This window comes from Chaetomium globosum, genomic scaffold, assembly GCF_000143365.1.
Source record: "Chaetomium globosum CBS 148.51 scaffold_6 genomic scaffold, whole genome shotgun sequence".
NCBI lineage: Eukaryota > Fungi > Ascomycota > Sordariomycetes > Sordariales > Chaetomiaceae > Chaetomium > Chaetomium globosum.
The window spans coordinates 1,641,419-1,655,178 of record NT_165981.1 but is presented as its reverse complement, the minus strand read 5'-3'; the positions used below and the strand labels follow the sequence as shown (position 1 = coordinate 1,655,178).

At 55.0% G+C, this 13,760-nt stretch overlaps 3 protein-coding genes across 3 annotated transcripts; all 3 read left to right on the top strand.

Annotated features, from left to right (window-relative positions):
- Positions 1 to 477: 477 nt before the first annotated feature.
- On the top strand, positions 478 to 982 carry CHGG_08872 (uncharacterized protein; the record flags this gene model as incomplete). The annotated part of the gene is made up of 2 exons (XM_001226798.1): positions 478 to 723; positions 908 to 982. 2 exons carry the CDS (start codon positions 478 to 480, stop codon positions 980 to 982), a joined length of 321 nt encoding a protein of 106 aa, XP_001226799.1.
- A 1,847-nt stretch (positions 983 to 2,829) lies between these two features.
- Positions 2,830 to 4,229, top strand: CHGG_08871 (uncharacterized protein; the record flags this gene model as incomplete). The annotated part of the gene is made up of 2 exons (XM_001226797.1): positions 2,830 to 3,321; positions 3,813 to 4,229. 2 exons carry the CDS (start codon positions 2,830 to 2,832, stop codon positions 4,227 to 4,229), a joined length of 909 nt encoding a protein of 302 aa, XP_001226798.1.
- Positions 4,230 to 6,234: 2,005 nt separating this feature from the next.
- CHGG_08870 (uncharacterized protein) lies at positions 6,235 to 12,119 on the top strand (the record flags this gene model as incomplete). The annotated part of the gene is made up of 7 exons (XM_001226796.1): positions 6,235 to 6,517; positions 6,852 to 7,568; positions 7,689 to 7,804; positions 7,978 to 8,178; positions 8,244 to 10,004; positions 10,171 to 11,181; positions 11,451 to 12,119. 7 exons carry the CDS (start codon positions 6,235 to 6,237, stop codon positions 12,117 to 12,119), a joined length of 4,758 nt encoding a protein of 1,585 aa, XP_001226797.1.
- Between the last annotated feature and the right edge of the window lie 1,641 nt (positions 12,120 to 13,760).

Genomic DNA, 13,760 nt, shown 5'->3' with positions numbered 1-13,760 from the left:
GCGTTCACGATGTATTAGCGAAATCGAGATGGGACAACGGATCATAGAATCGGGAGCGATTGGTTTTAACCTGTTCCTTGACAGCGGCTGTGATAAGATGAAAGGCGTTGCGTATTGTCTCTCTGGCTTATTCCTCGGCATTGAAAAGACTTTTCTTTACGTCTTCTCTTTTTCCTTTTAACTTTTGCCTGCGGCCGGAAGACTTGAAGTTGGGCTTTAAGGCGTTGAGGTTCTAAATGGAACGAACCGTTCTGCTTTTTTTGCCTATGGTTTGGTTGGGGCGGGCGGGTTGGAAAATGTCCCCTCCTGTATCTCTTTTTCAAGCGTTTCGCGACATTGCCCCCCCCCCCCCCCCCCCCCCCAAAAAAAACCCATCACTCCCTCACCCAAAACCCCTCCCCATCATAAAACCCCCCCACCACCACCACACCCCTCTCACCCAAACCCGCCCCCTCCATCATCACCGCCCCCTTCACCATGGAGACCGAACCCTCCATCGACCCCCTCCTCCCACCCATGCCCTTCATACTCTTCCCCCCCACAGCAGTAAACAAATTAAACAACCTGGAGGACGCCATCGCAGGCAGGGCCACGCCCAGCACCATCAGCGCTTCCACCCCGAGCAGGCCCATCCAGATGTGGTTGAGCAGCTGGTTCTCGTCTTGGGCGGAGAGGCGGGCGGAGAGGCGGGAGGCGAGGTTGATGTCGAGGATCATGGTTGTTGTGTGATGGTTATGGTTATGGGTGGTGGTGGGGGGGGGGTTGTGGGTGTAGTTTTGAGACGGTGGGGGGGTTTGGTGATGGGGGTTAGAGTGGTTTTTTGAGACGGCGGGAGAGGGAGTTGAGATCGGAGATTTAGAACTCGGCGGGGATGGGCTGTTGATGGTTGTGTTGTGGCTTTTGCTAGGTGCTCGTTCTTCTCTGGGAGACTCGGAAACGGTGGGTGAAGGTGAGGGTGAGGGTGATGGCGGCGGGGCGGTGAGGGCTCGAATCGTGGAGCATCCAATGGGTGGGGGATGCGGATGCCGCTACGCCAGGCTTGGGCTAGGTGCTGGTACGGCGTCGTTGTGGTCCGGTCAAGCGCAGAAATGTGATGGCGCTGGCAATTTCCCGTTAGCCAAATCGAGGGTATGAAGCTTTGACTTGGGGGTAATCTCGTTCACCTGAGTGTTCGAGGATGTTGAGTAAGATAGGTAGGGGAAGGTCGGGAGGTGGGATGTGTTGGCGCCGGGGTGGCCGGGGTTTAGTAACCCCTGCGCAAAATGCACAAGCAAGGACTCTGGATGCGGTGAGGCCTAAGAGTGGAGGGCAGGATGTCCACACACCGCCATTAGGGCGATAGAGCGAGAGTGCGAACCCTCTGATGATTGATCGATGGGTGGTAGTAGTGGAATTGAAGAGCACGGTGACAACAGCCCCCTGCAATTTTGCAAAGCTTGTTTAGGTATCGAGTCAGATCTCAGCGACGCATCGGTGCCAGTACCTCTCTTGGAAGGCATATGTGAAATCTGGATTTGTCATGGGAAGGGCTGGTTTATCTCAATCTGCGCAGCCTTTGTCCCTGTGCCGGCCCAGTTGAGGCCAACATGGCCATTTACCCGATTTGGGTTTAAAAGTTAATATGGGCGTCATCCGTGACAAGCCTCGGACTGCAGAGTCACTTTTGGAGCCGAAAACTTTGGCTTGGCATGAAAGCTGAGGGTATTGATGGATCATCTTCACGGATCTCTTCGTGGCCCTCACTGGTCCCTTGGAACATCCGACTCCTCCTGTGGTCCATGACGAGATCCCTTGATGTGAGGAGACCCACGGCGCTTTTCTCATCTTGTAATGACAACAAGTACCGGCCATCGCAGCATGTTGATTCAGCTAGACCAAGGAAACAATTTAAAACCGGTCATCTGCATCCCGTAGCGTACCAGCTGCAGTAAGCCTCTCATTCCCCCATATCCTAGAATAACCGGGCGTATCTCGTCTCCTTTGTTCCCGACACTGCCACAAAGGAGAACACAGTGATTAGGTAGGTACCTGGGTACACGTAGGTAGGTAGCTTGTGACTATTCACAATTGTCTCAACTTCAAGTCACCGGCCATGGAGCAAGTGGTAGATACCTCAAGTACCAAATTGGACTGTACAATCTCTATTGATTAAGAAACCCTCCCTGCCGTGTCTGATTTACCCGTGCCTAACTTCCCATCAGCATTATATTATGGTGATGTCTTGGGTCTCTAGGCCCGGGGACATAGACATCATGGATGCCCGGGCATTCTCGTCATGAAGTCCACAAAGGCATGTACAAAAATAGCTGGAGTTCCTTGTACTCATAACTCAATGCAGTTTTGCTTCCGAGGCTCTGATACTATTGTTGCCGCCAATCAAAAGCACCGCGCAACAGTTCCCCATGTAGGGAGTTTTTGAAAGTATCTATCCACACTCTAGCTTCGCGTCACTTAGCCCGTACCCTGCCCAAGGCCAACCTTGCCATGTCGACCACGCCATCGACCCGTAGCCGGACGCCGTCTCCGTTCCCCTTAGACACGCCTGACACGCCTGACACGCCTGACACGCCTGACACGCCTGACACGCCTGACACGCCCGACTTCCATCCCGGCATGGGTGATCCAATCGATAAAATACTTTCGATTTGGTGGATCCTTGCTACCTACTCGCTTTGGAAGTTGACCTATGGTCTGGTCCTGTTATTTGCGGAAGTTCTACCTGTCTTGGTTCGGGCGCTGGGCCCGCTCTATTCGGTCTTGTCCCTGCTGGGGGTCTTGTATCTCACTTTGAGACTGGTTTGGGCCGTGTACCAGGACTTCCTAGCGCTGATGAGAACAAAAGTGGTGGGGGGGCCTCTGGCGTTGCTCATGGCCTGGTGCGCATTGCTCCTGTGGTTGACCATAGTCGATAAGCCTTGCGTCGCCGGTGCTCTTCTTGGAAACTTCCTCCATTATATTTCTACCTATCAGTGCCTCCCAACATCTCTCAGGGCCTTCCTGCAGACTCTCTTGCGCTGGCTCTGCAAACTGCACAATGCCCCCCCTCGGGTGGCTCGTTGGCTCGGCAGCCCCTCCAACCCGCTCAAGCCCCTCGGCCGGGTCTGCCGATGGCCTTTAATTGCCTACGCCGCATGGCTGGGCGTCACCTATACCACCTTGCTCGTCTATTACCACCGCCGGGACGCACTATCGACTGTGGTTTGCGCTACGCCTTACGTTGTCCCCCAGCTCGTGCTATGCCAGCCGCTGGGGTTGCCAACCCCCGACCTCCTGGCTGGGATACCGCAGGCCCGAGGGGGGTTTGCTGGTGCCATGAAGCAGGTCGGCTAAGACTACAGCCTCGTGCCTCAGATGTCGGATCCTCGAATCTCCACAGCCGTGGTGGTTTTTAGTTCTTACGTTGAAACCAGCCAACTACCAGAGGAGGATAAACTCGAACTAGGAAAGGCATTGGGTTCTCTGCGAGCAGATACAGATACTACAGCCCAGTATGTCACCGGTCATCACCCATCTGCACACCACTTCCACTAACACGTTATATTCCAGGCTATTTGCGAGCTTCACGAATTCCATTAATGATACCGTTGGTGTCATAAGGGCGCAGGACATATCCACCATCAGCGTGCTCGATAGAGTTTCGCAAGAGACCCAAGTCCAAGTGAAACCACAAGAGGCGGCTGCGACGGGTCTAGATCGTGTACTAGCGGCTATACACCCGTTGGCGGGACTGACGCCGGATATATCGCCCGGGCCTGGAAGTAAAGTGGTTGATCAAAAATACCGAGGATTACTTTGCGGAACGAATCGACCAGCTGCTCCATGAAGCAGATGCTCTCTTGACCATACTCCGTAACATCCACGCCAACCTCGATCACATCAAAACCTCAGCCATCTCTATCAAGGGGCTCAGCAGCACCTCCACTCACACCGTCCTCCAAGACCTGTGGGTCTTCATCGTGGGAAAAGAAACCGGGGCGGAGATCAAGGGGCACAAGAAGCTGCTGGGGAAAATCCCTCTCTTTTACGACGCCGCAAGTGCTGCGGTGCGAGATATCCAAAGCTCGCTTCTCCAGGCCAAGGCCGAGATGAAATCCCTCGCTTCATTACCACACATAAAGGGGGGACATTCTCCTCGAAGTATGCCCCCCTCAACTCGTCGCAACCACGCTGCGGAGGTCCGCGGAGGTGCTGGAGGCGAGCACGCAGAAGTTCGAAGGGAAGAGTGCTAGGATTGCTGAGATTATTGCCAAGCAGAAGAAGGGAGTGGCTTAGGGGGGTTTCGGCGTTGGGAACTGGAACCTGGAGGAGTGTACTGTGTGCCCTGGGTTCTGTTGGGGAAGAAGAGGGTGCTAAGGGATGTGACGGTGAGTTTGGGGTTTGACTTTCCCGTCTCCCTGACTTGCGTGGCCCGAGGAAGCAGTTGCTACGGCCACAGGGCGCCTTAGGCAAGACCACAGCGTTACGGATGAATTGTTCAGACTTTAGCCATCGTTTTATCATTCCTGCCCTGGAAGTTCGCGTCAAGTTTAGCGTACTAGAAGATAAATACAAAACTAGGAAGTGTTGCAATTCTTATAAGAGTACACCACTACCGTAGGCCGGTAGTTCCCAGTAACTCGATACTAGTAATACTATATCAGATTGCCTAATCAGAGCTACCAACATTTAACCCCAATTATCAATGTACTAAGCCACTCTCCTAGGTCGCGATTATAGAAGTTTACCAACGTTGTTGATTGAAGCGAAGCTTCAATTGATGAGTCTCTGAGATGTACAATGTAGATTGAGGAAGCGAAGAAGGAACGCTTCGTTTCATTTACTGGGCTCATCCTCCAGAGTTTCTCGAGGAGCGATTGGATGCCACAGAACTGGCGTACTTAGCGTACTTGGCGTTGTGGCTCCGTGGCTCGACACATCGGGCGGGTGGGGGTTGGGGGTGACGTTGGGAGCGCCGCAGGCAAAAAAGCAGGGGGTCCAGGGGCGGCAGCCCCCTGGTACATCTGTAGAAGCTTATGAAATTTGATAATAGTTGATGCGGTTGACAACGTAGTTGAACGTGATTGACGTAGTTGGACTTGATCGTAGTTGACGCAGTTGACGCAGTTGACGCAGTTGACGCAGTTGACGCAGTTGACGCAGTTGTCGCAGTTGTCGCAGTTGTCGCAGTTGTCGCAGTTGTCGCAGTTGTCGCAGTTGTCGCAGTTGTCGCAGTTGTCGCAGTTGTCGCAGTTGTCGCAGTTGTCGCAGTTGTCGCAGTTGTCGCAGTTGTCGCAGTTGAACGTAGTCAACGTAGTCGACGCAGCTCAGCTTCAACGCGATTGAAGCTCAAGCAGTTGACGTAGTATATAACCATCAGACTCTGATTGTAGGGAATACCAGGTATCGCGATAGCGTTAGAAGCACAGGGCAAATCCCTTCTCTCTGGAGGGACGTGCTACATTCGTGGTTCAATTGGATCATGTTCTTCTATCTGGAAATGAGGGGGGCGCAGATTTTGCAGCCGGGGTTGTCGTCCCCGAGGTCCAGGACCACGTGACGACTGCCCCAGCGGTGGATCCCCCCCTGCCCTCCGTCACGTCCCCCTGCGAGGACGTAACTCTGGCGTAGATGTTCCGACACTGATCTTCCACCGCCCGACTGGGCACTGCGGACGCGCAGTTGGGGACGCCCGGTAGCGCAACGGTATAGCAATGCCTGTTGCTAAACTAGATAGTGACCTCGTGACTGTAACTGTCTAACCTGGGTAGATACTCTCAAGATCAAGAGGCCAGCCCCATACTCAAGACTGCGATACCCCCCTAAGTTCTCAAGAAGCCGACTACCACGACCGAGAAGCCGACAAGTCTCAAGAGATTACAAGTTCGAATCAAGATACTAACCCTCTATAAAAATTGGCCTCTCAATCGACAAGGACGTAGGCGCAGCCGCCATTGTAAGACAACTGTTAACCACCCCCCAAAGACAACAGAGGACGCGATTGAACTACGTAATTGAACTGCGAATGCGGCTTCCGTCCGGTGTATCGTACTTGCCTTTTGCAAGACTTTTTGTGCGTGGGGTGCTAAAATCGCCCACAAATTGACCGACCAAACCTCTTGCACAAATTTTCCTCCACATCGCACTACTGTTGCCCATCGCAATTGATACCATCTACAGTACAACTCTGATCGCATATGCAAGTCGTCCATATTGAACGAGCTACGCAGTATCGCTAACCGTCGCCTAGTCACAACGATGGCAACCGTCGCACCGGGCGGGATGCCCCCGCCCCCACCTCCGGGCGGCAATGCGAGGCAGCCGCCTTCTGATGCACCGGACCCTCCTGATGGCGAGACCCGTCAGTACCGCAAGTGTAAGAGAACGCTTGATATGGCTCAGTTCGTCGGCAAGCGTGGTGGTTCGACAGTGAACTGTTCGGATTGCCGTGGAGTTGCAGCGGCGCAGGTGTCTTACCACCCAGTTAACAACCCGTGTCCACCGTCTAACAGTGCCGTAGAAAGCTCGATCCAGTACCGCGGTTAGCATGCTCGCGAGGATCTCTGGAAGCATCACTGGTAAGCGTACCGTTGGCGATGCCGACTTGTCGTCGCCAGAAAAGTCTAGAATCGGCCGTTCCATGCCGGCGCGCCCATAAGTGCAAGGCTTCTTCGACACTCCCATCACCCCGCGGCCGGAATCGCCAGCTATCTCGCCGCCCGGCCCTGCAGTTCCTCGGTTGATGGCATCCTTGCAGAATCTACGGCGCTCGGAGGCGCCATCACCATTACCGGTACGGTATCCGACCGTCGGCGTACAGGCAGGTCATCAAGTTGTGGGTTAGTCGCCCCGACCTGCTGTTCCCCCCCCTTCAGCCCAACCGCAAACACCACGCCCACGGCCTTTACAATACATCTCGCGAGCGGCCTCCCGTGCGGCATCTTCGGTTGTTCGCCATACCCCTCGCTTTCTTCGCCGTGGTCAATTCTCGCAGGATTCGCCAACCACCGCATCCTCCCGACGTGAACTCTCTACTATTGAACGTCGTCATCGCGTACAGCGCCGTCAAGGCATAGCTCCGTCGGCTACACCCCCTCTCGATGAGCTGATCCGACGTGCCCATGGTTACGAAGACGACAACGAGCATCACGACCCGGGTAATAGTCCGGGAGACAGCCCGGGAGACAGCTCGGGAGACAGCCCGGGAGATAGCCCGGAAAATAGCCCGGGTGATGGTCTGGGTGACGACCCCCAGCCCAGCGACAATGTGGGTATTGCTCCCGGTAGTGCTGGCGATCCCTACTTTGTCTGCAACGCATGTGGTATGGCTCGGCCTCTGAACCTCCTTGACGCAGCTACTGGCTTTTGCTTTTACTGTATCAATGCTAGCGTAGATAGAGATCCTTTTGCTCAATTCAAGACTTGTCTACGCTGTTTGGTGGATCGCGAGCGGTCTGAGTTCCGCGATGCTCATGGCGAAGGGCAGGACGTGTGTCGCCTTTGTACGGCTCAATTCGACCCAGCATCGTCAGTCACCAGTCTCAGCTCTCTCGGCTCTCTACCGGATATGCTATCGTCCAGCAACCCGTTCAGTACGCCCACTACACCGTCGCAGATGCTACCTCTCCGCCGGGGGCCGATTGGACGCCGGAGCTCTGTTCAGTCAGCGGCATCCTCTCCATCTCAGTCTCAGAGTCAACTTCAACTTCCAGCGGTAGAGCCTGTCCCCAACCCGGTCTTTGATGGGGACCTATCGGCCGACGCTATCACGATGGAAGATAGGGTCCGGCTGCAGAAGTTCAATGCCGAGATGGCCAAGGAGGCTATGGTCGAATGCACTCTGTGTAAACAGAAGTGGTTTGACGTGAAGCTACAGGGAGAGATCTGCACTGGCTGTATAAGTCGTGATAGGGCGAGGCGCCCAGAAGAGCCGCTGTTTTATTCGGCCGACAACGATCTTGACTTCGGCGATGTCCCCCTGACTTACCACCGCTCTCCCAGATTGAGGAGCAGCTCATTGCGCGCGTCCATGTCCATGTGGAGGTCTTCCTCTACCGGGGCCAACAATACAAATACCGCGGGCATGTTGTTGATTCCTCCGCGATGTCGGCAAAGTCTACAACCAGTTACCACGGCTACCTCGGGAGCTGGATGTCATCGTCTTGCGGCCTACCAACTTCGCCCAGCAGGACCATGTTATACGTCAGTTCCGTTGTCGCTTTTTTGTCAAACAGAGCAACATTCGTCAGTGGCTAGCCTTCCTCAAGGCGAACCACCCTGCTTACCGCGACATCGTCATCAGCGAGGAGAGGCTGAGCCAACTTCCGGAGGATGGTGGTAGTGTGATGGACGAGTTCCCAGTCGAGGATGTTGATCCTGTTGATATCGAGGATGTGGTCGCTGAAGCCAACGACGAGTCTCACTTGGTTGACGAAGCCGCCGTACCCAATATCGTTGCTGAGGAGGCCAATCTTGATCAGCTCCGGGAACAGATCAACGCTCAGCAACAGTCGCAGCACCCCGAACAACCGCCTATTCAGCCTTACATTGAGATGGGCGAGATTCGCCGGACACCGTTGAATGAGTTCAACCGGTCCCAACCCCTGTTGTCGTGGGCTTTTCCCACACTCTTTCCCTATGGTCGAGCCGAGTTCGTTGCGCCCCGGGTGCGGTCCATCACCTATAGAGAGTATCTCTACCATGCGATGTGGCATCGAGATGGACGTTTCGCCCGGCATCCGCGCTTCCGTTTCGTAGCGTTCAATACTGTGATGCGGTCGACCGTCAATGCGAAGAGTTCCTATTTCGTTCGACACACCCACCAAACCCAGGTGGATCTCGACGAGCTACGGGCAGCGTTTGATTCCAATGCCCCTGAGGCGCAACGTCTTCTTAACTCCATTGTCAAGCACGCGGATACCCTCCGTGGTACTCGGGCTTACTGGACTGGCAAGGGCCATCAGCTCACTGCCCACGTCTATGCCCTGGGGATGCCGGCGATGTTCATGACTTTCAGCCCGGCTGATTTGCACTGGGATAGCCTTGCGCGACATATGCCGCGTTACGACGAGTGGAAGCAGGGCACTGAACGGGCGCGGCAGCATATCTCATGGCAGAACCTCCAGGACAACCCATACATTGCGGCTTACCACTTCTTCAAGCGGTACAACGCTTTTAGAGACCACGTATTGATCCCCAAGTTTGGCATCGTCGACTATTGGGGCCGCTTCGAGTGGCACGCCCGTGGTAGCTCTCACCATCACGGGTTATACTGGTGTGCTGGCAGTGTTCAGCCCGACTTGGAGGATGATGAAGGGCGGGCTGAGTTTGCCCGCCGCTGGGGTTTCTCTATCACGGCGATGAACCCCGAACCGAACAGGGTGATGATGCAAGGGGAGGCGAACGTATTGATCATCGAGTTGTTTAAGCACGAACAGCCAACCTTTGATACCCTGTCCAGGATCGTCAACAGGGTCCAGCGGCACGCTTGCAGCGAGGCATACTGTCTACGCCGAAAGAAGCTACCTGGTGGTGTTCTTTCTATCGAACCGGTCTGTCGGTTCTACTTCCCTCGTAGCCACCACGAAGAGGCCTACGTCACCCGTGACATGAACCCGGCCTACTGGATGTTTGACGGCGCCCGGAACGATTCGCGTCTTAACGGTTACAACCGTACTATTACTCTTGGCTGGCTTGCCAACACCGACATCAACCCCTGTACCAGCGTTGACGCAGTGCTCAACTACGTCGCTAAATACTGCTCCAAGGCGGAGACCAAGAGCAAATCATACCAGGAGCTCGCGAGCGAGCTCCTGCCCCGGATTTCGAACCGTGATCCGCTAGTTTCGTTTGCTTCGAAGCTTATGAACAAGCTGATTTCTGAGCGAGACTGGTCAGCGCAGGAGATTTGTCACCTCCTGATGCATCTTCCTCTCCAAAAAGGTACTCGGGTGGTTCGGACTGTGGATTGTCGTCCGTATAACCCCCATCAGGTCACCATGATTCGACCAGAGAACCAGGCGGTTTCCGTACGGTCCCAGTACCAGAAGTATCTCGAACGACTGGAGCTATGGGACGGACGACATTACCTACTTTGACTTTCTGTCGAACATCGACTGGTCCCGGGGCCCGCAGTCGTGGCGTCGGATTCGACGTGCAAAGCCACGGGTGTTGAACTACTTTCCACGTTACAAGTCTGACCCAGGGGCGGCTGACAATCAGTTCGAGGACTTTTGTCGGGTCAAGTTGATGCTCAACCACGTCCATCGTAACCCCGAGGATTTGAAGACGGTCGATGGCTCTGTCTTTGACACTTATCGCCAGGCGTACGAGTACTGCCTCGAGATCCACCGTCACCCGGACGACTATTACGGCGAGGTGTTTGTACCGGAGGCGGAGGATGTCTTCGAAGATGCCCCTGACGAGGAGCCCCAACCTCGAGACTGGGAGGAACTGGCCGCCGAGCTGCCCAATCGCCCGGTTGAGCAGGAGGATATCGACATCCTCGGCAACCGTGACATCGATATACTGCATTCGTGGGACCCTCACGTTGGTCGTTACTTTGACCTTGAACCCATCGGGGCAAAGTTCTGGAGGCTCAAGAAGGCCGAACATGGTGTGGGTGAAGTGGAGGTTGGAGACTTCTCTGCGAGTGCGCCCGATAGTCTCAACACTGAACAGCGTATGATATTCGACATGTTCGAGGCACACTACAAAGCCTACCTGACCGGCGACAACCCGGATCCTATCCTTCTGCAGGTCGACGGTAGAGGTGGTACCGGAAAGTCGCATGTTATCCGCCTCCTCTCTGCCCGGCTCGACCAGCTTGCGCGGGCTCGTGGCTATTCTTCGCCCGTTGTTCGGGCTGCTCCGACTGGCGTTGCCGCCAACAATATCGCTGACAGTACTTTGCATTCGCTGCTACGGTTACCGGTGAGCAAGAAGGGCGACATCAACAACCTCAACGCCACTGAGCTTGGTAACTTGCAGGCCAAACTCAAGGACGTCCTCTACTTCATCATCGACGAGAAGTCCATGATTGGGCTCCGGCTTCTGGCATCGATCAGCTACAGGATGGGCGAGATCTGGCCCCGGTACCGTGATCAGCCGTTTGGTGGCCGCAGCGTGGTCCTGATCGGCGACTTCTTTCAGCTACCCCCTGTTGCGGAGAGGGCGCTGTATAGCAACAACGCTGTGCTGGGTGCAGTCTAGATCGCTGGTCGCAACATATACCGGGCGTTCGACCGTACCATCGAGCTCAAAGAGGTTGTCAGACAGCAGGGCGAAACACAGGTGGGCTCCAGGAATGCGTTGGACGGTTTGCGCCATAACAACCCTACGGTTCAGCAATGGAGACTGTTGTCGACCCGGGCGCAGGCGGCATTGTCACTTGAGGAGGTCAGGTCGTTTGACGATGCCCTTCGTATCTATCCGCGGAACAGCCAGGTCAACGACTATAACCTTACCCACCTTAGGGTCTGAACCTGCCCTGTTACCAAGCTGTCGCTGACAATACTGGCCCAAAGGCTAGCGAAGTTGAGGCGGCGGACGCTGGCAATTTCCACAAGAAGATCCCCTTGGTGATTGGTGCCCGGGTCATGCTGACAGAGAACATCTGGATCGACAAGGGTCTCGTCAACGGGTCTATTGGCACGATCTACGACTTCGCGTGGCGGACTGGCGCCGATACCAGCACGCAGCCTCCTTTTGTTGTGCTAATCAAGTTTGATCAGTACGTTGGTCCTCCCTGTTTCGACGACCCCGAGCTCGCTGGCGTGGTCCCCATCTTTCGCAGCAAGAGGGACTTCCTCAGGGGTAATACCAACTGTACACGCACGCAGTTCCCTCTGACGATCGCCTACGCCATCACGGTACACAAGTCGCAGGGTGCAACGCTTGGCAGGGCTGTACTGTATATCTCAGACAGGGATTTCACGGCAGGGCTTACGTACGTCGCCGTCAGCCGCGTCAAGACCCTCCAGGGCGTCATGTTTGACAGCACATTCGACTTGCAGGCTCTGCGCATTCAAGCCAACGCCAACCACGCGGCGCGCGCTGAGGATATCGCCCGATGTCTTCTGCAGTTGGTTACGCCTGCGCAGGTGGAAGTTTACGCTCAGCAGTGGGACATTTATGATGCGTAGATGATTGCTGTTTATGTAGTTCTAGCGTACGGAATACATCTCTCTCTTCGGAATGGCTGACAGTGTATGTGAGGCTGGCTATACTAGTAAGTTGACGGCCAAAGGCCGTCGACGGCACTAGCGTAGCAGGGCGTCGGCCCTGCGCGATGGCTGGTCGTCGTATCTGGTGGTATGGCGAGGGCGGTCGTCGGCTCGGTGGTTGGGTGGATGTACTGACTGTGGCTGTGGCGGGATGGACGGTGGGTATCGCCAAGCTTCGCTTCACACTTACTGGGGCAGGCCGTGGGCGTGGGTGGCACAGTCAGGTATTTTAACCTCTATAGTTTCGAAAAACGTACGCTCCATTTCACCGAGGGGTAGATTAAGCTGGATGGTTGTAGTAAGAGAATAGTATTTATAAACTCCGTTCTGGGAGCGATAACTGCTCGCCGGCTTTAAAGACCGCCACTGCTGTTGAGGATGATATCGAGGCGACCCGAATCACCATTGCGCGAACGATCAGACACTAGCCGAGGACGTCGACAAGCCCTTACAAGAGATTGATGACATTTAAAGGTTTCCTAACGCCACTAAGGGTCATCGACCAGGACATTCCCCCCCGCCGTGATATCTCCGACATGCCGTGGGGCCATTTAAAGACAAAAAAGGACGATGTCCTCCATACCCCTGAGAGTGGCGTCGACCGCTGTGCGGGACATCCTGTCAGCGCTTTTCTCCTCTATCCAGGCTAAGCGGAACCACCTCAACTTAGAGTGCTTGCAGCTCGCCGCCTTACTCAAACAGTCCCCGCTCGATGCCATGACACTCGCCCTCCGGGGTTCCTTAAATAAGCTGGAGGCTAGCAAGCAGAAGCTCCAAATCGGCAGCGGCACGAAAATTGTGGAAACAATCCGGCCCTGCCGGGGATACCAAGTCCTAAGGTGCTTTCCACGGCGAAGGACTCGAGGGTTGCCGGCCAGAGACGGGGGATGCATCTTTGGGTCTTGCGCTCTGGGTATCGTCCTTGTCGGTACCCCACCTGATTCGGGCGATTGCCGCATGAAACGGAAACAGTGCCACTTCTCGAGGAGGTGTGACGTGTGTCCCGGCTGATCGACGGTCCAATTGTTCGAATGGGCTTGAATGATACACGGCCCCTGATGAGCAACTTCCCCGCTTCTGTCTTAGAGTTACACAGCCGCCGTTGGTTTCTTGTGCCAGGGAATCAGAGGCCGGCTCGGCTGCACAGCTGCGACGAAGGCGAGAAGCCAGAACGACTGACTCTTGATCCCACCATTCTCTGGTCAATTGGGCTCCCCTTTGTTTCTTTTTACTCCTAGCCGATAACGGGAAGCAATGGCCTGCTCACCTGACACATTTGGGCGATAATATTTTCGCCAGGTACCTACACAGTACGAAGCACACCGGCGATAACAGGTCGTCAGAGCCTGGAAGCAGAGCAATACCCCACCTCTGCCCCACTAGCTGCGCAGGGGCCGGACATCCCCGGCTCGACCAGGTAATTTGTCACCCAAGGTTCCTACCTAACTCTCCAAGTTCTGCATCTCTTGAGCAAATTCGCGAGATCAATTGGAAAAAAATTGATTCGGCCCTACCAACTACGAGCGCAGCATTGGCTTCAATTGATGACTTTTGAACTAC